At 42.4% G+C, this 25,960-nt stretch overlaps 1 protein-coding gene across 1 annotated transcript; it reads right to left on the reverse strand.

Moving 5' to 3' along the window:
* Positions 1 to 744: 744 nt before the first annotated feature.
* TMEM159 (transmembrane protein 159) lies at positions 745 to 23,146 on the reverse strand. Its single transcript, XM_036766220.1, has 5 exons — positions 22,964 to 23,146; positions 20,864 to 21,048; positions 6,746 to 6,914; positions 5,450 to 5,588; positions 745 to 1,646 (listed from the first exon to the last, which is right to left on the reverse strand). The coding sequence occupies exons 2-5, from the start codon at positions 20,957 to 20,959 to the stop codon at positions 1,568 to 1,570; spliced, it is 483 nt and encodes a 160-aa protein (XP_036622115.1). The 5' UTR covers positions 20,960 to 21,048; positions 22,964 to 23,146; the 3' UTR covers positions 745 to 1,567.
* Positions 23,147 to 25,960: the final 2,814 nt, after the last annotated feature.

The raw sequence follows: 25,960 nt of genomic DNA on the forward strand, positions 1-25,960 counted from the left end.
TATCTGTGATGGCTTTGGCTCTTCTCAGCAATGCAAGGTTCAAAGACTCATGATGGAAAAAGCTATCCTCAGCCAGAGAAAGAATTATGGAGTCTGAATGCAGATTGAGGCAAACTATTTGCTCTCTCTTTTTTTTTTTCCTTCTTTTTTGATTTTGTTTCCTCTTTCTTGTGATTCATTCCATTGGTTATAATTCTTCTTTACAGCTTGACTATTGTGTAAATAAGTTTAATGCGAAGGTGTATGTAGAACCTATATCAGATTTCATGCTATCTTGGGGGGAAGCGGGGAGGAGAGAGAGGGGGAGAAAATTTGGAACTCAAAAACTTGTGGAACTGAGTGTTGTAAACTAAAAATAAAAAATAAACAAGAAGACCCATACATATATATGTTTTATATTTGGTAATATGATAATTATATTTCAATAAGATTTCCTTTGTAATTCAACGTACTTTATGCCTTTAAAAACATTATTCTGTGAAAGCATCTATAGGTTTCGCCAGACTACTAAATGGGTCCCTTTCACAAAAAAAAAAAAAGGTTAAGAGCCCCTGGGTTATAGTAAAGAGGAGACAGAAAAGCTGGGGCTTATGAAGTGACTTCAATGTTATGAAATTAATTAAAGCAGCCTCTGTACTGAAATCAACAAAGACTGACCAGCTTCTCTGAAATGCAGACTATTGAATTCTATGGAGACACTGGCTAGCACCCAAGCCCCCACTTAGAAGAGATTAAAAGGCAAAGTAAATAAATAGAATTTAGTTTAATAAAGTAACACAGCAAATAATGCATTACCTCAGAACAGAAGTGCTAAAGTATGTCCTTTTACATACATTTTTCCAGGAAATGGACTAATAGAGTAAACTCTTTGAAACAATCCCCCCAAAAATGCACGGAGTGGTTTTGTTTAGTTTTTAACCATTAAAAAAGATTAACAGTACATGTTTGGAGTGTATTCCTTTTAGTCAAATATCTTTAACAATAAATTCCAATGACAGAATTTCAGTCTTAAATAAGTGGCTGCTAATGTAACTAAATGTTATTATTCTGATAAAAGCAATTAAGGCTTAAGCATTTCTTTCTCTGCCCATCCCCAGATTCCAAATGCAAGAGGACGCAATCGCTTGCACAATCTGCTCTGAATAAATTCCCACATCTATACAAGCTGGGCCCCTAGAGGTAAGTCCTAAGGCTTAGGTTCGGGCTTTTTCAGGATACTAGCAGCCTCCCTGTCCAGGAGAGGATTTTTTACTCTTTTGCTTATCCTTTTACTTTGGAAGAGGGATGGGGAAAGGGAGGTTGTGTCATTTCCAAGGCTTGCTGGTAGTGCTCTTGTGGGTGTGAACCCATGACAAAGCCTTTGCAACTGTTGCTGTATCAACAACCTGAAGGACCCTGTTCTCCTAGGGGGTCCTGCAACAATCAACCCTGAAAAAACTGAACAATATTTCTACAGTGGTGATCACCTACCAATCCTATTAGTCCTGCACCCTGCTAAAAGCCACAATCCAATATCGTAAACACAGCATATATCCCCAAAGCCTTTAAAACAAAGTACTGGTGTCACTCAGTCATGCCTGGTAGAGTCAGGATATTGGACAGTCTTTGGGCACTTGTTTGCAAGGTTCTGCTGGTGCTTCAGCGAGCTGCAGAATAAAGAGAAGGGAAGAGTCAGCTCTAAGACTTCGTTAGCATGAACATAACTAAATGCTTAGCTTTCTTTGCCTTTCCTTGCAACCGCACACTTGGGGCAGGTTGTCACTGTTGGACCCAGTAGACTGAGCACTTAGACCAGGAGTCAGGAAGACCTAAGTTCAAATTCAGCCTCAGAGACTTACTTGCTATGTGACCCTGGGCAAGTCACTTAACCATTGCCTGCCTCAGTTTTCTCATCTGTAAAATGAGGATAATCGTAACATCAACCTCCCAGAATTGTTGTGAAAATCAAATGAGATGATGTTTGTACTTTGCCAACCCTGAAGCACTATATGAATGCTAACAATGACGGAATGCAGAGCCTAGGGTGGGTGTGAGGAGTTGCTTAAACTACCTAACGCGTTAGTGTCAGGGAAAAGTGCAGAGAGCGGTGTTCCTAGTCCTTTAATTTGAGTGCATTATTTAGTCTTCTGGTCTTGCCGTTCTGACTGATTAGAAAATAATTATAATAAGGTCACATGAATCTCAGTATTTGACTCCTATGACATCTTCACTATTCTAAAGATAAGACGTTTCTCTTCTATATATATGGAATTCTATCTAAACTATTCTATACAGATATAATGGTCCACTCTTAATTCATTATTGAAGTAGTATAGTGGGGCAGCCAGGTGGTGCAGTAGAGAGGGCGCTCTTCCTCAGTTCAAATCTGGCCTCATACACTTACTAGCTAAGTGACCCTGGGTCCCTGGGCAAGTCACTTAACCTGTCTGCCTCAGTTTCTTCACCTGTAAAATGGGGATAGTAACAGCACCCACCTTCTTCCCAGGGTTGTAGTGAGGCTCAAGTGCTGTAATAATTGCAAATTGCTTAGAACAGTGTCTGGCATATTATAAGCACTATATAAATGTCAGGGATTGTTATTATTATTGTTATAATGTAAATTAAGCCAGGCAGTGCTAAGCACTGGATCCCGGATGGGGAACCTGCAGCCTCGAGGCCACAAGTGGACTCGGTCAAAAGGCCACACCCAAGGACCTAGAAGGTCACATGTGGCCTCGAGGCTGCAGGTTCCCCACCCACCCCCCCCACCCCCCCCACCCCCCCCCCCCCCCCCCCCCCCCCCGAGCCAGGGCTTAGCACAATGCCTGGCTTAATTTATATTAGAACAATTTCAGGTTTTTCCCAACAACACTGTGAGGTAGCTGATACAAATATTATCTCTAATTTACTGAAAAAGAAACTGAGGTGCTTATGAGGCTGTAATTTGTCTATCGTCATGCAGCTGTGTCTGAGGTTTCAATTCTGATGATCTTGGAATCTCCTCACTAAGCTGTGCTGTTATCCCAGGAAGTGGAAGGATTGTTATACATGTGTGTGTGTACGTGTCTACATGGACATGTTGTATGCAGATGTACACACATGTCACTCCTATGTGTATACAGGCATACCTCTTCTTACTGTGCTTGGCTTTACTGCATTTTTTACAAACTGAAGGTTTCTGGCGACCCTACACACAGCAAGTCTATCAGGGCCATTTTTCCAACATCAGGTACTCATATCAGGTCCCTGTGTCACATTTTGGTAATTCTCACAATATTTCAAACTGTGTCACTATTATTACTATACGTGTTATGGTGATCTGTGATCAGGGGTCTTTGATGTTATCACTGCCATTGTTCTGGGGCGCTATGAACCATGCCTATATAAAACAGCAAACCTGAACAATGTTATGTTTGTTCTGTCTGCTTCACTGGCCCTCTGATCCCCTAGACAACAATATTGAAATTAGACTAGTTAAAAACCCTATAATGGCCTCTAAGTGTTCAAGTGAAAGGAAGAATCAGTCAATGCAGCAAACTTCATTGTTGTCTTATTTTAAGATGCCACAGTCACTCCAACTTCCAGCAACCACCACCTGATCAGTCAGCAGCCATCAACACCGAGGCAGGACCTTCCACCAACAAAAAGATTACCACTCGCTGAAGGCTCAGATGATGGTTAGCAATTGTTTTTAGCAATAAAGTATTTTTTTTAAATTAAGGTACATACAGTGTTTTTTAGACATAATACTATTACACACTTAATAGACTACAGTATAGTATAAACATAACTTTTACATGCACTGGGAAACCAAAAAATTCACGTGACTTGCTTTATGGCGATATTTGCTTGATTGTGTTGGTTTAGAACCAAATCTGCAAACATCTCCAAGGTATGCCTATATATGCCTGTAACAGAGGACTAGACAACGAAGGCTCTTAATCTCCACTTCAGAGCACATGTGGGTATTCTATGACTATTTCTGGTTGGTTAACCATGTGGTAAAGAAATGTCCTCTTTACTAGCTGCTGAGTCAGAGCTGGGTATGCATTCCAAAGGTACGAACCTGTCAGTCAAGGTCACACACTCCTATGATCCCTGCTACTGGGGGAGGATGGAAGCTGCTTCATCACTTGAGCTCAGCAGTTCCTAGCAATTGTAGGGCTACAAAGCCAAGTAGGTGTCCATACTCAGTCTGGCAACAGTGCGGGGAGAGTCACTTAACGGCTACCCACCTCAGTTTCCCCATCTGTAAAATAGGGATGATAATAGCACCTACTTGCAGGGTTGCCGTGAGGATCAAATGAGATATTTGTAAGTGCTTAGTATAGTGCCTGGCACATGGTAAGTGCTATATAGATATTATGTATTATATTATATTAGGACTGCTGCTAGGGCAGTTTGCTCAGGACCAATGAAGAGCTTAAAATTCCTCAATTACATTTAATGGGTCACATGAGTCAATATTTCTATTCTCATCTCCATTCTGACTGATGCAATGATGGGAACCATCTGATGAAAACCATAGATCAGCTACTTAGTATAATCTGTATGACATATTAATATATAATGACATATAATATACCAATGTAATAATATGTAACATTAATAAAATAAAAATAGAATAATAATATTACTCCCCCTTCACATACCCTTCAGTCCAGCCTTCTTGCTGTTTGGCACATAACATTTCATCTTCCTTCTCCATGACTTTCACCAGGCTGTGCCTCATGCCTAGAATGCACTCCCTATTCACCTCTTCCTCTTGGAATCCCCTCTTTCCTTCAAAATTCAACGCAAATGCTCCCTCCTACCAGGAGGCCTTTCCTGATCACCCCATGCCCCCAGCTACTAGTGCCTCCTCCCTGAAAAGTTCCTTTGTATTTCTTTCATATATCCTCATATGTGCACATGCTACTTCCCTAAGCTCCTAAGGCAGCAAATTTCATTTTTGTCTTTGTGTTTTCAGTGCCTAATACAGTATGTGGAACATACAGAGTAGGTGCTAATAAATGGTTGTTGATTAGTTATAAGACTAATGGATCCTAGATTTAGAGCTAGAATGGGCTTTAGGAAGTACTCTCTACATGGTCTTTCCCTATGAACATGGAAGTGACCATTATAAACTCCTCCTGGACTTGAATACCATACCATGATATGGTATGTGACAGGAAGCACATGGACCTTCCCAGAATTCTTAACTATTTTTGTGTCATGGACCCCTTTGGGAAGTCTAGGCAGCCTATGGACCCCTTTTCAGAATAATGTTTTTCAAAGCACAAAATAAAATACAAAAACCACAAAGGAAACCAATGATTATAAAATAGTTATCCAAATTTGTTTTTCTTAAAAGTTCACAAACACCAGGTTAAGGACTTCTGATCTAGAGAGTAATCAGAAGTTGTTACATATATGCATATTTTTTTTAAATCTTCAGATAAGGAAGTTACATTCTTATGATAATATTTACCTGAAAGAGAACCAATAGTTGATAAGGCTCGAGAGGACTACGTAACACACGCTGACTGTCCCAGACATGGCCAGTGACACAAAACCCAAGCCACACAGCACACAGAACAGAGTGAGACCACCTACAGAAATGACGATTCCTGGAGAGAGGAGAAATGCCAGTTATGAGAGGGCTCTGCCAAGTTACAAGGACTGTGTTTGGACCCAATGACACAAAGCTGTAATCAATATTCTTTGATGGTGACCGGGCCTCAGTTAGAGGCAGAGTTCTCCCCTGCCCCTTGGGCAGGGAGAAGAAGGAGGAAGGATAGCAGAGTATAAAAATGGATACCTTATATTTTCAGAATATTTGCCATCTGAAAAGTCTAGAATAGGGGTGGGGAACCTATAGCCCTGAGGCCACAGATTCTCCACCCCTGGTCTAGAATGCCTTCCTGGGTAGCTTCCAGAGAAAAATAAAGAAAAAAAATGACAAAGAACTAGCAGAAAGAGATGTAAAATCCTCTCTTCAAGGTCAAATACCTAGGAACTGGTACTTAAGAATTCCATCATGACAAATAATTTCTAATCTGCCTCAATAACTATATGAGGGGAAGATAAAAATAAAAGGGGGTTCAGAGCTTAATCAGAAGCACTTGGTTTAAGAGATTTTTGACTAGAACAGATATAATATTGCATACAATAAGTGCTCAATAAATGGTCAACTAAGTGACCATAGGTAAGTCATTTAACGTTTGAGATGCAGTTTCTTCTTTTGTAAAATGAGGGTGCTGGGCTAGACTTACCTGACTTCCTTTAAATCCCATCTTTTACAGGAAAACTTTCCCATCCCCTCTTTTTCACTTTTTTTTTTTGAGGCAATAGGGGTTAGGTGACTTGCCCAGGGTCACACAGCTACTGAGTGTCTGAGGCTGGATTTCAATTCAGGTCCTCATGACTCCAGGGCTGTTGCTCTATCCACTGTGCCACCTAGCTGCCCCCCAAATCCCCTTAATTCTAGCGCCTTTCCGCTGTTAATTATTTCCTATTTATCTTGCCTATAGTTTGCTTTGTATATATTTGATGGTGTGTTGTCTCACTTATTAGATTGTAAGCTCCTTGAAGGCAGGGCCTATCTTTTGCCTTTTTTGTATCCCCAGGGCTTAGCACAGTGCCTGGCATACAGTAGGTACTTAATAAATACTGATTGATTGATAGATGATTTGTAAGGTTCCTTCTACATTTAGGATCTACATTGTTAAATCTACATTCAGGATCCTATGACTAACCTATTTTATGGAGAGAAAATATGAAATACCTTCTACTAATATAACCCCAACACAGGCAGCCAGAGACATCAGGACCACAAGCAGCAGGAAGAATCCAACAGGAACAGCAGATACCATAATGAACATCAGCAAGGTTAAGGCAGCAAAGGGGTGTTTATCTAGGTATTGACCGACTGGAGAATTCATAAAAGCAATCACCTGTGGGTGAAGAGGACACAGGGTTACTACATACAAGCTCAGGCTGTCATTTTAACTACTTTGTTCCGGGGTGGGAGGGGAGCATCTTGAGGTCTTTTCTCCTACTTATATTCCCAACATGATTCTACTCTAGGTCAAATAATCAAAGAGGTGTGGGTAAACAGTCAACCAAATTGTAAGTGTGGAATGTCCTGATGGATGTGACAAAGCAAAAGAGACAGCCTAAAACTCAGGCCAAAGAAAGGGTTTGGGGTTTTTGAGCTGGCATGGTGAGCCTGTTGTTTGCCCTTTTTCTCAGAGGACCAATGACACATGATGTCTTGACTCAAGTGTGAATTGGATTTAAGGGAGGCAGAGTTGCATAAAGTCATCAGCTTCACTCTCTTCCAGAGTCACTGAAGTCCAGTGGCAAGACAAAAGTCGGGACAATAGCTGATGAGCTGGGATGCAGTGGATGACTGTGGCATCTTCGATGCCTGACCAAGATCTCAGCCTTCCACAGCACTTGCTTCAGCCACCTTCATGACTGTTGGAACAAGTAGTTCTCATCCCCCCATTCTGACAGGGGGGTTCTTCACGTCCTTGGGATAGACAGCCCCCTAACTCACTTTGGGTTTGAGGCCTGTTGGTTACCCCTCAACCTGACTTAGCTTGCCTGTCAAGATGGTTTTCCTGGGGATAGTTTGAGCAGGGTGTGGCTGCTGCCCAGGTTACACCTTCTTGGAGTATGCCTGAACAGCGAAGTATAGCATCTATGAGGAACAAAGCAGATGCACATTGAACGGAGTTGTTGTTCAGTCATTCTCAGTCATGTCTGACTCTTCATGACCCCGTCTGGGGTTTCCTCAGGCCAAAGAAAGGGTTTGGGGTTATACAGCTGAGCTATATAACACCTCGGTTTCCATTTCCTTGGCAAAGATCCTGGAGTGGCTTGCCATTTCCTTCTCCAGCTCATTTCACAGATGAAGAAACTGAGACAAACAGGGTTAAGTGACTTGCCCAGGGTCACACAGCCAGGAAGTGTTTGAGGCCAGATTTGAACTCAGGAAGATGAGTCTTCCTGACTCCAGGTCCAGCAGCTCTATCCACCGAGCCACCTAGCTGCCCCAAGGTGCTATATGAATGTTAGCTATTATTTTGTAGGGAATTCACAGTATGGAAACTCTCCCTAGCTATATTTACGTTCATGTCAGAAATTCAGAGAATGAAAACACTTTCCACGCATACAGTTCAACAACCCATCTGTTACTTAAGAGTTTTAAAGACTTTCCTGGGGCGCTGAGAGGTTAAGTGACTTGACTACAGTCATGTAGTTGGTAGGTGCCTGTCAGAGAACTCTATAAATTCAGTTCAATATAAACACTTACTAAGCAAGGTTTAGTGGAAAGAGTGTTGGATTGGGAGTCGGAGGACTTGAGTTTGAATCCTGTCTCCGCCATGTTGTGTTAGACTTGTCACATCACTTATTTGGGCCTTGGTTTCCTTAACTGCCAAATGTAAAGTTGGTCTCGATGACTTTGACAATTGCTTTCAGCTCTAAATCTATATAGTTGGTATGAGCCACTTTGCTAGGTACTGGGGGATACAAAAACCAAAGAAATAAAACAGGGCCATTCCTCAAGGAGTTTGTATTCTCCTTGGGGATACACCCCAACATTTCTCACATCTGTCCCCTTTTCTCCTCCTACTCAGGACTTTGGGCCGTCATCACGTCTCAGCTGAGCTATGTAACATCTCGGTTTCCATTTCTCAGGCTTACTGCCTCTAATCTTCACTCCACTTTGCACCTGCAGCTCTGCCCGGTTTCAGCTCCCCAGAACACGCCGTTCTTCCCAGGATAAACTTTCCATGTCTAATCTCATCACCATGCTGCTAACTCAAGCTTGATATCACCTCTCTCAGTTTTCTCTCTCCTACGATTGGAGGACTGGAGGGTAGAGTACCAAACTCTTCCCAAAGCCTTCCTCTATAGAGTACAGAAATTAGACTTCAGACTTACTCCACTTTGCACCTGGCAGCTCTGCCTGGTTTCAGCTCCCCAGAACAAGATGCCCACTTGCCCTTCTTGGTATCCCACCCACCCTCCTCTCTGCCTCCTTTGGCGTGTTGTCTTACCCTATTAGATTGAGAATAGGTACTGTCTTCCTTTTTCTTACTTACATAATAAGAATTTACACAATACATTTATATAATATTATGTAATGTTGATATATGTGTGTGTGTATAAAATGTTTATATATAATAAACATTTCTTGAATTGAATTAATCCAAATGACACCCACCTGCCAAAGTGTCTTTCCTAAAGTGAAGGTCTGACCACATCACTTCCCTGCTCAATAAATTCCAATGGCTGTCTACGGCCTCTAGAATCAAACGCAAGCTTGTGTAAAGCCCTTCACAAACTGGCCCCAGCCTACTTTTCCAAAATTACATATTACTCTCCTTCCTGCACGCTATGTTCAGGCTCGCCTTTTTGTTGTTCCTTATACATCACCCCCCTCCTCCACTGCCTTGTGCCTTTGCACTGATTATCCCCTCTAGCTGGAATATATATCCCTTCTCACCTCGACTTCTCAGAATCCCTAGTTTCCTTCAAAACTCTGTCCAAGAACCCTGTTCTACATGAAGTCTTTCCTGATCCCCCCCAACAAATTTACCTTGTGTTTACCTTTCTCCAACAAATTTACCTTATATTTATTTTGCATATTTTAAAAATGTATGTAATGTTCTCTCTCTGAATATAATGTAAGCCTCCTAAGGAGGGCAAGGACTATTTAATTTTTTACTTCTATCCCCAGTGCCCTAGCCCATAGTAGAGGCCTAATAATGCCTGGTGATTGATTTGTTGAGTTATTGGAGATAATTTAAGGAAGGAGAAAACACTTAAAGACTGAGGGAGATCAGTAAGGCATCAGAGAGGAGGTCACACCTAAGCTGAGTCTTGAAAGAAGTTTTCAAAGATTCAAGGAGGTTGAGATAAGAAGGGAGCACACCCCAGGTACAGGTAATGGCCTATGCAAAAAAATGAGAGAGGCAACCTGGAGTTCAGAGAATACTTAGTCTAGTTTGGTGGGAACACAGCATAGGAAATAGAATAATGCAAAATCATGTGGAAAATCTGGAACCAAGCTGAGAAAGATGTTAAATACCAGACTGAAGAATTCAAATGTTATCCAATAGGGAGCAACCACCGGGTTTGGAGCCTGAAAGTGATACTGTGATTTATGCAGCTGTGAGGAGGCAGACTGGAGAAGGGAAACCAACTAGGAGGCCAGCATAGGCCAGGTGAGAAGGTGACGAGGTGACTGAGATGATGAGGACTTGAAATAGGGGTGAATGAAGAGGAGAGGACGGGAAGGGATGGGAGAGAGACAGCAAAGACAAAGCCGACCAAAAATTGGTAACTGATTGAATGTGAGGAAGCAGTGGTGACCAGGAGGATGGTGGTACTCTAAATAGGAATAGGGAAGTTTGCAGAAGAGGTAGGGATGGAGGGATGGTAAGAAAAAAATGGAGAGTTCAGAATGAAGCCCAGGGATGATATGGCTGACCCGAGTGCTTTCCTTAAAATGGAAGGAACCAGCCCATCAGCGGAAGGGGCTGAAAGGAAGTATTTCCCGTGTGAGAAGGCTGGGGTGAATCTATCTCTGGCACTAAGGTTCTTGTATAGATCTGGAGTTGAGAGGATGTGGGCTCAAATTCCAGCTCTAGAACCTGTTCAGTCTTGGCCTAGTCACTTAACAAGGCTGGTCTCCCCTCAGTTTTGTTTGCTGTAAAATAAAGGAATCATACTAGATCAAGGTTTCCCAAGTTTATCTGGCCCCCTGGAATCCTGTGGCTTTTAGTTAACCTTCTTATCATCACATTCAATATGAAAAGAAATTCTAAAGTTTACCAAGGACATGCATGTAAGAAGTAAGATAAGATAAATTTTTCCAAAAAAAAAATTGTATTCAATATGTAACTTTTCCCCTTCTACTAACACTACTACTTTAAGAATATTTCAATACGACATCGTGATTATTTACCAAATATTCCTCAATGGCCCCTAGAGAAGTTTCACATTCCCCCTGAGGTATGCATCCACCAGATTGGAAACCTGATGATCTCTAAGATCCCTCCCACCTTTTAACGTATATTAGATTTTTATTCCCTGCAATGGTGGGCACTTGATAAATGTTTGTTGACAAGAACCAAAAATAACCGTAGATATGGGAAATAGTCAACAGAAATACAAAAACAAATCATGTAAAAGGAGAAGCACAATTCCAGCCTTCCAGGAAGGTCTTTGTCTCTTCACTTTAGGCTGCTTTTCTCAAAAGCACTCTTAGAACCAGAATCACAGGGCCTTTCAATGATGAGGGCACAGTCTCTGGGAACCCCTTGAACCCTTGAACTCTCCTTGAATCTTCCCACTCGACCTGGCCTTGGCCTGAGGCTATAACCATTAAGCCCAAGTGCCTACCTTGCCCAGTCGTCCATTGTCCAGCTGTTTCCCACCCTTAATCCTGTTTCCCATCCTTAATCCTGATCAAAATATCTATACCCTAGCTCCACTACCCCAGCCCTTGATGGTCTGTCATTTCCATACAGCCTTCAGCTATTTCCCCCACCCTGGAGTCTGACCTCATCCTTAAGTCCCTCCCTAGACCCCTCTTCTGGTCACCCCAGACCACCCCTCAATCCCTCCCACAACCTTTGTGTATATAATCTCCATCTTGCCTCCATGAAGGTGGTCAGAACCAATCTAGCTCAAATGGGTCTGGCCCTTTTTCCTTACAGGCGTCACAAGGGGTGGGATCTCTCGGGGCAGGCTTATTTGGCTAACTCTTAATAAACTTTATCTTTCCCTTGGCTGAGAAAGCTTGAGTCGAATTCTTTCGGCAGGACCCAGCGTGTCGGTACTTTGGGGTGTCGAGCACCTCTCACCCCAAACCCTCATCATTTACATTTACCTGGTAGTCAGACCCTCCTATATTTGTTCTCTCCCCCAAATTGGAGCGTGAGCACCTTGAGAGCAGGCTTTGTCTCACAGCTTAGCACATAAACAAGAGCTTAATAAATGCCTTTTCATTTTTCATTCATCATTCATTCAGTTCAAGCTGACCCCAATGGCCTCTGAGATCCCTTTCAACTCAGGGATTCCATGATTTAGCTCCAAAGGGTTTTCCTTTCCATGTGGTGCTAAACCTGTCATTTGGTGGCCACCATTGAAACTAAGATGAAGTCCTCTCCAGCTAGAGTACAAAAGATATTTTTGGATCTAACTCAAGGACAGATTGCTTAAATACATGCTAACACCTGAGAAGCTTTCTGAGGTTGCCTTTCCTATCCGACCCCACCCCGTTAGACATTTAATGCTCCAATAATATCTCCTAACTGCAGCATCCTACCTTAATATCCCACTCTGGACAGTGCCTCACCCTCCAAATTTTTCTCAACTCCCTCCTTCATTAAAACTTCTCTTACCTTACCCTAGGACCCTTCAGGGCTATAACGAGCTAATGCGATAATCCCACCTTTTACAGGAAACTTTCCCAGTCATCCCCCACTGCCCCCATAGTTAATGCTTTCCCTCAGATTATTTTCGATTCTACTCTATATATCTTGCATATACATAGACTGGTGTTGTTGGGGTCTCCTCCATTTGCACATGAGCTCCCTGAGGGCAAGAACTATTTTTGCCTTGTTTTGCACACCCAGAACCACATAGTGAAATGTCTAGTACATAATGAAGGCCTATTGATGGACCTGTTGTTCAGTCCTTTTTCAGTAGCATCTGACTCTTCATGATCCCATTTGTGGTTTTCTTGGCAAAGATACTGGAATGGTTTCCCATTTCCTTCTCCAGCTCATTTTACAAATGAAGAAACTAAGGCAAACAGGGTTAGGTGACTTGCTTAGGGTCACACAACTAGTAAGTGTCTGAGGCCACATTTAAACTCAGGAAGATGAGTCTTCCTGACTCCAGGCCCTGAGCTCTATCCACTGCACCACCTAGCTGCCACAATAGAACTGTGTCCCCTATCTGCCCGTTGACTGGCCTGCAGATTGACCTATAAAGGTAACAGTGTTCTAGCTAGAACTGCTGCATTTCTATGAAGATCTGTTAGAAACAAAGCACTAAAACAGGAGTAAATCTGATAGTGGACATTTCCAGGATGGTTCCAGGACAAGATCATGGGGGATGAGTGGGCTTTTTCACAACTCTCAAAAATTTCACCCTGTAAAGACCCATCTAACCTACTCTATCTAGATGTGTGACCAATCTTGCTTACTACACTAACCCAGCCCACAGAGGAAAGTAATCCTCTGTAATCCTCCTTAGATCTACAGCATTTCCTTAGATATCTCCACTCATATCTCCCAAATTTAATTTTGACTCATAAGCTTCAATCAGAGAGTGGAGAAGGATCTTTTCACAGTGGGTAGTTAAAAGGCCAGGTGGGCACCCCAGATCTTGGGTTTGGTTGTGTCCCCCTCTGAATACCTGTCAGTGCTCTTCTGGGGCAATACCTTTGGGGAGGCCACTCACTAGCTGGTAAATAGTGTTGCTTAAACTATTTAAAGATGAAACCAGGGAGTTTTCATTCTAGTCAGCAACAAAAGTAGAAACAACACATATGACTGAGGACTGGAACATCTATTAACCAATGACTCATCAGAAGAATAAGCAAATATCTTGGGGCAACTTTGTGGGTGGGGTGGGAGAATGACTACTAAGTCAGGATGATCAGCAAATCATCTCACATTACATTCCCAACTCTATTTGCCTTTAATATCTTACTGTCCAAGTAAAGGACTGGTTACTAACCTCATCTGGCTCTAAAGCATTGTATAATGTTTTGTTTGTTTACAACTTTTTATTGCTACCATTAGCAAAGACTAGCCAAATTACAACATGCTGTCTTTTTTATATCACACCACACCACTGAGGCCTGGCAGAAAGTGAGTAATAGTGAACTGTTTTTCCAGTAGTAGTGATAGGTTTGCATTATACTTAAACTCTCAACTAATCCCCCTTACTAACTGAAGGCATCTATGACTTCTGCCTGCATCTGCACAGGGTCAGGGGGAGAGATGCTAGGATTGATTTTTAGCTCCAACATTCCATTTCAGTCCCATAACTGTTCACTAAATAAACCCTAACACAGACCCAGAGACAAAAGCAAAGCTTTAAAAAAAAATACGAGAATGTCAGAAATGCCCACTTGGGTCACAGAAGCTTCATGCTCTATTTACCCCAGAATCTGTGTGTAGCAAAGTGCTTTGCATATAGCAGCACCACTACATGCAAATACCACTATATTTGGCAGGAAGAATATAGCAGTTCCTTCCATAATGTCTTCCCCGGAAGATACCTTTGTGAAAATGATTATTAATAACCATTATCTTAGAGATTCAAAGCTTCCCTCAGCCCCTTTCCTCCAAAGTCCCAACTTTAAGTTCTGTTTTTCTTCAGAAGGATATTACAGATAATGAGATTGCATTGACTATCCTTATCTTGGTCAGCCCCAACCCAAGCTTGCAAGTAATCTAATCTAAGGTAGGGAAACCCACAGCTCTATACTCAAACTTTGGTGGAGGCAGATTCTTTTGTCTAGATAGCCCAAGGCTGGGAGTGGTCTGGTTTGGCTAGGAGTGGTCAGGTAAAGAAATATTTTGGGGGGGGGGGGGGCGGTGTGGCACTTTGAGATGATGATAGAGTGATATCATCCCCCATTGAAAGATTATAAACTGTGCACTGAAACCACAAAGTGAGCTCAGTTCCAAACTGCAGCTCCCATGCATGGACACATGCATGCTGCCTGCTTTGAGATAAATAAACATGGATATAACCTAATTCTATTTGTCCTTCTTAGACCAACTCTGTAGGCTGACACCTTAAACACCCTTAAATTCCCTATTCTTAATGATTATGAATTTCCTATCAAGAGCAGCATGACATAATGGCAATAGAGGCCATGTGACCACAGGCCAGTGGCTTCAACCTCTCAGTACATACCCCTTTCCACCTTCCTGTCTCCCAGGAAGTCTCTAAGACTATTACACTTATGCCTTCCATATTGTGACTTCCCCATCGCAGCTGCAGTATAGCACAGGTCAGCATGAGAAATTAAATGGGAATTTTTTTGTAGTTTTGCAGAAGTTGCACATGAAGGCCAGCAGATAACCAACCAAAAGTCTAGAAATTCAGAAATGCATAAAATATATGTATAGTATTATATAATAACAACATATTTTATCCTTTAATACCATAATGATTCAGACATCTCCTCTGGTACAAAGGGAGGGCCAAAAAATTCCATGTGGTTTTCAGATTCTGGAGCACTGTGCCCCAACCCAGTTTTAGAGAACATACTGATATATGTTGGAAGAGGGCATTTTCAATCCCAGAGTTTTCTCTGCCAATAAAATCACAGAAATATTTTTTTAAATGGGTCAATCATACTAGAATATACCTAAACCCTTAGTTACTAAGATATTTAAAAATATATGCACATACATCTACAAGTGGCAGCTGGGTGCAGGGTATGGGTGGGGGAGGGTGGACCTTGTCATCAGATGGGCCTGGGCTCAAGCACTGCCTCTGACATGGTCTAGTTGTGTGGCCACTAGTGCCCCAGGCACTCTCTAAAATGATTAAGTTACAGACTAGACAGTGATCTAACTCAGTGGATAGAGAGCTGGGGGTGGACTTAAGAAAGACCTGAGTTCAAATTCAGCCTCAGACACTTCAACGAATCAATATTTATTAAGCAACTACTACATGCAAAGCTCTGTGCTAAACGCTGGGGATACAAAAGAGGCAAAATACAGCTCCAACCCTCAAGACACTTAGTAGCTCTGTTTGAAAATGGGGATAATGGCAGCACCTACCTCCTGGGGTAGCTGTGAGGATCAAATGAGGTGTTTGTAAGGCACCCAGCAAAGTGTCCACCACAAAGGAAGTGCTCTATAAATGGGAAGTGTTATTGTTCTTATTACACTGGCGGTAGGAATTTCCCCGCAGGGGGCTCTTCTACACTAATGAAATCACAGCTCTATACCAAAATTAGAAATAGATGTATGTTATGGATGTGTGTGTCCATATATTTATGCAGCAACAAATCAATAAACATTTATTATGCACCTATTGTGTGCCAGGCACTGTGCTCCGTGCTGGATATATGTATGTACATATAAAATATATTTGTATCATATATATATATATAATTATATTTACAGACACAAAAACATTTAAGTGACTTATATGTTTGTATACAAATGCTATGATAGAAAATAAATTTTCTAAACCTAAGGATGAAAACATCTCCAACATATTGTCTGTCCCATCTGCATCCCGACAAATGTATGCATACACAAAATGCTTTGCATGCCCCGAAATGGCCGAACCAACGACAAAGACAGCCATTGTCCTGAGCCACTTCTGAATTTAGTAGCTATTCGATGGGTTCCCACAGAGCTTCCAGGAGAGAGTGGCCTTGTCTTGTCCTGCTGCCCCTTATGAGGCAGGACCATTAAGTGTGAATCACTCGAAACTCCAGGTTGGAGGCTACCATATAAGGAAGAGGAGGAGGATTCTAGTGTGATTTAGGACATTTTGTGGATTGTCACCTGCTCTTTCCTACTGTCTCTACCTGACCAACAGGTGAGGGATGATGGTGGTAGGTCAAGGTGGTAACTAACCCACAAGATTGCTACCCTTCTCCTAGAGAACCACACTCCCTAAAATAAAGGCCCATGTTTTCTTTAAACACTTGACCACCCTGATGCTCAAGAGACAAACAATGGGGCACCTTAAAATGTTTGCCCACTGCTGTTCATAAAAATGCATTACTCCAACAGGGACTAGGTTGGTCTATAGGGGTGGAGAACCTGCGGGGAGGCCACATGTGGCTTTCTAAGCCCTTGGGTGGGCCTTTTGACTGAATCCAAGTTTTACAGAACAAATCCTTTTATTAAGGGGATTTGTTCTGTTAAATTTAGATTCAGTCTAAGGGCCACACTTGCCACATGTGGCCTCCAGGCAGCAGGTTCCCCAGCCCAGGATTGAATGCTCTACTTAAAATTACCATGAGCACGGCCCTAGGCAACTAAGTTACAGAGGAGTTGCAGCTCTATATACTTGGAGAGAATTTCCACAGGGACCACAGGCACCAGGAACACAATACATTTGAAATCAGAACGTAAAAGACAGAAATTTGTTTTGAATGAGTACACATATTTGCTGGAGATTTCATTTTTCTTGCCTTCCCACTGAATAAGGGAAGGAGAGAATTTGGAATTCGGGGGGAAAAAGAATAAATAAGTCTTGGTACTTAATTTTTTTAATTTAAAAAAAAAGAATATAAAAGACAGTCAATTCTTGACTCTTCAAGCTAGTATCAACAACTCTCATTTCTATATAGTACTTTGTTTACAAAGTACAACCTTTCATCAATGGGCAAAGTCTGAGAGCCTTCAGACCACTGGCCCTGCTTCCAACCTGGCCCCTGTAGCCATCACCTAGGTTAGCAGGTCACAGCCACTTCCACCACCTGAAAACTAACTGCCACCTGTAGGCAAATCGGCCAACCTGGCTGAAGCAGGAAGGCACCCTGAAGAAGAGAGGCAGGCAGCATGTGCTAGGCAAGTCAGGCCACAATCACCACTTCAAAAACCATCCCCTTCCAACCCCAAAGGACAACTCAGGACCCTAAATCCAAGAAACAGGAATATCGGTGCCACAAAGTCTACTGGCCCTATTTCCAGTGCAGGCTCCACAGCCATCACGAAAGGTATCAAGCAGTGTGGAAAAGGGGCTCACCATAATGATAACAATAAGAGCTAACATTTATATAGAGCCTATTCTGTAGCAAGCACAGCAACCCTGGGAGGTATTATCTCCATTTTATAGTTGGGAACACCAAGGCAAACAGAAAGTTAAGTGGCCTGCCCAAGGCTATAAGACAGGGTAGGAGGCCACATTTGAACTCAGATCTTGATGCAAGGCCCATCATGCCACAGTACACTCTGAGCTACCTATCTGCCAAAACCAACTACTGACCAACTGCCCACCAACAAGCAGGTTAGCCCAAGCGTCCAAGCAGGGGCAGCACCCCCACCCCCAGACATGGTGGTTTGTCTGCAAAGCCATCACTCCAGAAAGCAATCCCCCTGGAGATGTGGCTGCATATGCAACTGATTCTGCAAAGGATGGCTGCAGAAGACCCAAAAAAGCCTGTTCTGGACACCAAAGATCTTGGCAGTGTCAAACTATTTAGTGTCAGAAATGAATATGGTTTTCTCAGTAGAAATGATACCAAAGAAGATGCTGCTGCTGTACCTGAGGGATCGCAAGACTTTCTCATCTGACTTGAAAATGAAACATATGCATGGTGTCTTCCTATTAGAAGGTGAGCCTCTTGAGAGTAAGGACTATCTTGTAAGTAAGGACTATTTGTATCCCTAGTGCTTCACACATAGTAAGGACTTTATAAATTGTTTTTACTCATTCATCAATTCATTGCTTACAATAATAGTGTGAGATAGGTAGTACAAATACTAATATCTCCATTTTACACATGAGGAAATTGAGACACAGAGAGATTGAAATGACTTCCCCAAGAATGGCCAAATGAGAATGCCCTGTCCGTATTACTATACCGCTGACCCCCAATAATATAGGTAGTGATAGAGTCAAGATTTGAATCCAGAACTAAAATCCCCAAAATTCAACACTTTCAACCACACCTTTTTGTCTCTTGTGGAAGGAAGGAGTGGTCTAGAAAATGTTTAAAAATCTAAAACATAATGATAGTCATTAGAATAAGGATTTTGGCTTAGCTGCCCTAATTGTTTTCCCCCTAGGACTAAATCTCTAAAGTCTGAGTTCCTTAAGCACACACTTACTGATGATACTGGAAATGACAAAGAAAAACAGTTTAAGATTTAATTTCTTTTTTAACCAGACTTGTGATTTCATCAGAGTTGGGAGTTTCCAATGTGCCATTTGCTCTGCCAATGCAAATCGTCACATGATCTGCAATTTACAGTCTTAGAGAGCTGCCTGCTCTCCCAACCAGTGATATGGCTGAAGTGGGACCTAATGCCAGGTCTTCCTTCCTTCAAAAGTTAGCTCTCTCTCCATGAAAGCATTGCCTCTCAAGATTTAAAATCTTTGCCTCTAAGAATCCACAACATGAAAAATCAGTTGCTTGTTTTCTGTGGTGAAGGACAAAACTGACTGGCACCATAGTACAATGCAACCAATTAACAGACAAACATCTATGTGCCAGGCATTGAGGAAGCAGAGAAAAGGCAAAAGTAGTCCCTGCCCTTGAAGAGTTTGCACTAGAGCAAGTCAGGACACCTTGGTTCAAACTCTGGCTCTGACGCTTCTTATCTGTGTGACTCAGCACATCACCTCATGTCTCCAAGCCTCAGTTTCCTTATCTGTAAAATGGAGATAGGACTTGCACACTCTACTTCACAGGGTCATTGCGAAGGAAGACCCCTGAAAACCTCCAAGAACAATAGGGATTGTACACTTGCAAATGAGGTAAAATCTGTTATTTTTTTCTGCAGTTCAGAGAGCTTTGTAAAACCTTAAAAACTACCCTTGGAAAATAGATTGTTCCGGACGTTTAGGGGACATGTGGTCTTACTCGCCCATCTCTCACCCTACACTCTGCATCAGACCATAAATAGAGGCCTAGCTTGGCTAGAAGTTACCCTGACCAATTCCGCTGTGTGTATACTGGCAAACGTAGCAAAACACCAACCCCAGCACTCTGAATTCTGGGCTGCTGAAGACTGGGTGAAAAAAATGCCAAGGTTTACCAATCACTCCTTTCTTGGTTTCTCTCTTTACCAAAAAGTCACGCCTTTACAAGAGATGAGGTCTGTCTCCATTGGGTAGAGATGGGGACCAGGACCCATGATTTCACTGGGGAGCTACTGGATGAGAAAGGCAGCTAGGTGGTGCCATAATGAAAAATGATCTTATCTCAAGTCCTCCAGGCCTAGAAGAGTCAGGAAGACTCCCAGGTTCAAATTTGACCTCACACACTTACTAGCTGCGTGACCATTGGCAAGCCACTTCACCCTGTTTATCTCAGTTTCCTCATCTGTAAAGTGAGTTGGAGAAGGAAATGGCTCCAGTATCTTTGCCAAGAAAACCAGACACAACGGAATAGAATGAACAACAAAAATTGGGTGAGGGAACTCCCTCCACCAAAGCAGATTAGCACCTTTTCTGCAATTTATACTTCTAAAGAGTTGCTTATAGCATTGAGATGTTAAATGACCTGCCTGATCCCAAAGCCAATATATATCAGAGGCAGACCCTGAATCCAGGCCTTTTACCCTCCAAGAGCAGCTTTCTATACACTATACTACATTTCCACTGTCTCTGCATTAAATTGAAGGATGACAAGTAACAGACATTAAACCACACAGTCTAGTTTCTAATAGGTCTGTCCCCTCATTTATTCACAAAGACTTACTCTATAAAATAGGAAAACAATTTACAAGCCATATAGTTTAAAGAACACTAGATTTGAAATAAGAGAACTTGGGTTCAACTCTGGTACTATATGTGTTACTTCTCTGGGACTAAATTTCCCCATGTGTAAAGTGATGGGGTTGGATTCGATCAGTGGTTCCCAATTTAGCGGTTTGCAAACACACCGGTGGTTTGAATTTATGGTGCAACAAGTTCACACTAAAAATTCTTTAATGCCTCCTGAAGCAGTAAATAGTTATAGAATATTATGAGCAGCATATTAAAATTACCTTGGGGGAGTTTACAACACACTTTTGTTGCTGTTGTTGAAACAACATGGAATGAAAAACATTGGGAAGCAGTGGTTTTAGATGATCTATTAATGTTCCTTCCAGCTCTAAATCCTATGATAAAGGGTCACATTCTGGCACTGGGTGGCCTGCAGACGATTCCAACTCACCTTGGAGTTACTCTGAATGGAATTGATCAATGAAGCTAGCTTCTTTTGCAGCTCCTGCAAATCTCTGGATGTACTGGAAGTCTCCATTTTCACCATGCTTCTTTCCTACCTGCTCAAGCTTCCTCAGTGAGGTGGCAAACAAAATGACCCAGCTCTCTATGTCACATGTCTCTGTTTACTGCTTCCTGTAAGCAAGGCAAGAAAGGCAATTTTTAATCAGTTAAGGGTCAGCAACAAATTAAATCAAAGTAGCGTAGCTGCTGAGGATAATCTCTAGGGTCTTACTTTCCTCCATGAAGGACCTATCTGACAATTCCCACTGACACTGATCTTTCTAGACTTTCTAGACCTTTCTAGATTCCCCTTTCATTTATCATACAAACCACATAGTTGAGTGCTGAATTTATATTGTCTTGAATTTCAGTTCTAATTGTTCTAGGTACCCAGTCTTCTCAATATCTCTAAAAATTGATATGCTAACCTCACAGTAGGTATTCAATACATACTCATTAAGAAATGAAATGACTTCAAACCTGAACAGTATAAAGGCGAACTGAGCCTACGACCATGCTCATCCTCTTTCTCCCCATCTCCAAGTGACCCACTCGGTTTGTAATATGACCCCCAAAATGATCTTATCTCAAGTCCTGTTCTACTTGAGCAGTTCTCAAGCTTGTTCAAGATTTATTTGATTTCTAAAGCCCTTTTACATCACAAAGCCAAATTCAGTAGTGATTGTATCTAACATTACAAATAAACTCCTAAGAGCTACTGATCAACAAGTATTTACTGAATTCCTGTCATGTACACTGGATTTCTAGAAATCAAATTACATTCCATATGTACTAGGGATATTTGGTCCAGTAAAGAAACAATACAGCAAAAAATCATTACATAAAGCAAATATTCTCTTCTAACTGATCTTAGAGCATCAAGTCCAGATTTTCAACTCAGGTCTGCTTAAAACAATTCTTCAGCAACAGCTCCAGGTTTGGGGGCATCCTATCAATTCTGTTTATCTCATTTCTGTTATAGGCAGCCCCAAGCCACTTCTTCAGGAGCTGAGAAATTAGAAAGATTACCTCAATAAAGCTTTCCTCTCCCCATCCACCACCAAGCCCGAACATATCAACACCAACCATTGTTTCTAGAGTCCCTTATTACTCAACCTTTGATATCTATAATGTGAATTTTAATCTTTTTTTGTGTCAAGGACCCCTTTGGCAATCTAACAAAGCTTGTGGACTCCTCAGAAGAATGTTCTTAAATGCATGAAGTAAAATACATAGGATTACAAAGGAAATTAATATTCAAATGGTTTCACACATACACACATAAGTTTATATATTTATAAATACAGAAATATACACATGCAACATGTTTATATATGCATGTTACATACAAGTGGGTGTGTTACATACATGCACGTATACATATGTACATATGCTTGTGCATGTATAGGTATAAAATTTCATGAACCCTAGGTTAAGAAGGCCTGGCTAGGTCATTTTATCCAAAATGCCCACAGGCAACAACAACCCAACCCCCACAGGGAGAAGACAAGGCCTTACCAATTTGTCTCCTGACAAATTTTATAAGTTAGAGTTCAAGGAGGAAAGCCACATCCTACTCTCATTCCTGAGCCCCAAAGTAAATACTGCCTATTTCTCTCCCTCACTCTACCTTTCTCCTGGGGTCCAAACTGTCACCCCAACAACATTCTAATCCAGAGCTCAGAGCTGAGACTGGACTAGGGTAGGAATGGGGTCTTTTCAATTGAGAAAGGAGAACCAGGACTCCTTGCTGTATCTCTCCCTTCTTAGATCCTCAAATACCAGTATTTCCTCCTTCCCAAACCTCAGAACCAGTTCGGGGCCTTTCACTTTCCAAAGGGCCTCGAAAGTTGGGGAGCCGGAAGATCCTAGGCTCCCTTTAGGGCCATAGGGAGAGAGAAAGGATTGAGGGAGTAGTCACCCTTTTCCTAAACACAGTGTGTGTTTTGTTTTGATCTGGGGGTGGGGAGTGGGGGATGGAGGCACTCAGTGCTTCCCAGCTCCCAGGGTTCCCTCCCTTCCCAGATCAGATAGCCAGGACTCTCACCTGATCTGGATTCCCTCCGCAGCTCCAGCGGTCCGAGACTCGGCTGCCCACCTGCGTTGGCCACCAGAGAACCGAGGGCCCCCCCCCCCGACTGCGCGCGGGAGGAGGCGGGGAGACAGTAAAGAAGGAGGAGGAGACGCACGTAAGGGGCGGGAGCTGGGTGACAGCCGGCCTCGGCTTCCCTCCGGCCCCTTCCCCGCCCAATCAGCCTCCTGCAGCCGGCACCGCCCCTTCTCCACCGGGTCTTCCCCAGCCCGGCCAGGAAAGGAGTTCCACCCAAGCCCGGGTGGCTGGCAGTGTGGAGGAGCTGTGGGCAGCCCGAGTCGGGGCGCAACGCCGTGGCTGAGGAAGCAAGGAGGAGCCGGAGAGGTTTGGGGACAGCGAGAGCCGGCGGAGCAGGGACGGTCCAGGGGGAGACAGCTGGTGCTCACCGTGGATGGCTGTGGCGGGTCTGTGCGGGGCCAACTTGGAGGGTTGGCTAGTCGGCTTTGCCTTCATGCACGGCGCGGTCCCTTTCAGTCCCTCCCCGCTGGGCTTTTGTCGAGAAACCGGAGAACCAAATAACTCACTAACAACTTACTGGGATTAGAATTTGTTTTCTTGAGAGGACGGGGAGGAGCCTAAAGGAATCTCTAATGGGAGAATTCTGAGCCTTGAGATGCTCCTCAAGACAAAGAATACAAAGAAAGGCAAAAGACAGTTTCCGCTTTCAAGGAACTTACTGTCTGATGGGGAAAAGTAGATACAAACGAGATAAAGGCAGGATAAATGGGAGGCGATCTCAGAGACAAAGCACTAGGATTAAGAAGACTGGAAAGCGCTTATGGCTGAAAGCAGGCTTTTAGGTGAGGGTTCAACTAAGCAGTAGAGACGAGGAGGCGAGCGTCCCAGGCAGGAGGCACGGCTAGAGAAAGCGCTCAGGGTCTGGAGATTAATCGATCTTTATCTTTGAGGAGCAGCCAGGGGGCCGGTGTTACTGAATTACAGTTGCTTGGGATCGGAGTTCCGTGTAAGGAGATTGGAAAGATAAGTAGGGGCCAGCCTGAAAGACCCTCCTGGGGAGGAGATGCTCAGGGCTAAATGTCCCTCGTCTTGCCCGTGGATGCCGAAAGCATCGATAAGGGATACAGGATTGAAACTTTAGGCCCAGCACCCCGCCATTTTGACACCACACAGCCTCACCAGGCCCTGAACTCCTTCCACAACATCCCCCTGCTTCTCTATATATGAGCAGATGAGTTCAGTGTGGTTTAGTGAGAAACGACATCCTTTCACGGATCGAACACAAGATCTAAGGAGTGAGACGAGCTGAGCTCCACCAGGTATTAACCATGTGGCCTTGGGCCAGTCCTTAACCTCTCTAAACTTCAGTTTCTTCATCTGTGAAATAATAACCCTTCACCCATACATTATTATGAGTTCAAATCGAGATTATGAAGCTCGAGTGCTTTACAAACCTTATTTGGTATTGGTGGAAATAGAACTTATCTTTAAGAATATTAAAGAATATTTTATATATTTATCTATAAATATTCATTTATAGATAAATTTATTTCTTTATTATTTATGTATTTAAATATTTAAGATTTATTTAAAATTCATTTATTAATAAAATCATATTTTAAGTTTTATTTTTATATGCTTATGTTTTATTTCTTATATTATATATTAATAATATAATATATTTATTATATCATATTACTTATGTTTTTTAAAAAATAAAATTATAAAAATTAAAATTTATTTAAACGTTTAATATTTATTTAAGAATATAATTACTATATTATTAAGGATATAAGAATTAAGAATATTTAAGAAACCTTTCTTTCTGTTATAATTTCCCTCCCTCCTGTGCTTCTGATTTTCCTGGACTTTGTCAGCATGACCATAACTTAGCTGCCTTCTTACCCTGGAGCTTCCCTCAGCCATCAAGAGACTGAAGCTTCTCCTGATGGAGAAGTTCCTTGGGGGAGGGGGGGATTTGTGGGGAGAGAGCTCCATTTTAGGCATAGGTCCAGGCCAGCCATGCTTCATTTCCCTCCTGGAAAGGGTTCTGACTTTCCAAAATTGTCCACAGTGCCCCCTCATCAGTACTTTCCTTCACTCCCCTTCTCCCTTTAATGTTTTGCTTCCCTCCCACCACCTTAGAATGTAAGATGCACTGAGACCACGTGCACTGAGACCAAAGGAATGATTGTCTTATCTCCTCACACCTTATTTAAGTGTCAAATCACACTGGAGAAGTGTGTTCTATTAGAAGAAAGTATCAAGATTCTGAAATCTAACCTGGCTACAAAGGGTTATCTCCAGAGGAAGGAGATAAGATTTATCTAAGGCCAAGATATATTGCACCCTGGTTTCTCTGCCTAAATTTTTGTTAAGACAGAGAAGGCCAGTGAGTGTCCTAAAGCCCTGGATACACTGATTTGCAAGAGAAGTTGGGGCCACACTTATTCATTGTAAATGTTATGTATCACAAAATCATAGATCTAAAGCTGGAAGCAGGTTTGTGCTGGAGCCAGCTGCAACATGAGAGCAGATTGTTAAAATAATTCTAGTGTGAGTGATAAGGTTTGGGGTTGCTAAGAACCCCAAAATGTCAGGGAACAGAGCAGCATCTGCCTAGAAGGAATTCACACACTCAAACCTTCTTCCAGTCAAATGATAAGGTTTATAGTAATGCCAATAGGACCAGGTGAGATTCTTAGGGAATCTGCAACTTAATGGAGGTGAGACTGATGCTTTTATACAAAAAAAAAAAAGGCAGTGAAAGAATCTGGATGGGATGGAGGAGTGGTAAGCAGTCTGGGGTGGGCCAAGAGAGATAGTGAAAGAACTGTCAAGTAAAGTTAGCTAATTAAGTGATCCAGGCAGGCCGGGAGGTCAGATGCCTTGGGCAGAGGTGCCATTGATCTGGCCTACTGAAATGTATGGGAAAATTCAGAAACTGGCTTGCTTTCAAAGACATGGTCTTTTCCTTTTTAGGGGTCCAGGTCC

Source organism: Trichosurus vulpecula, chromosome 1 (assembly GCF_011100635.1).
Source record: "Trichosurus vulpecula isolate mTriVul1 chromosome 1, mTriVul1.pri, whole genome shotgun sequence".
NCBI classification, from domain to species: Eukaryota; Metazoa; Chordata; class Mammalia; order Diprotodontia; family Phalangeridae; genus Trichosurus; species Trichosurus vulpecula.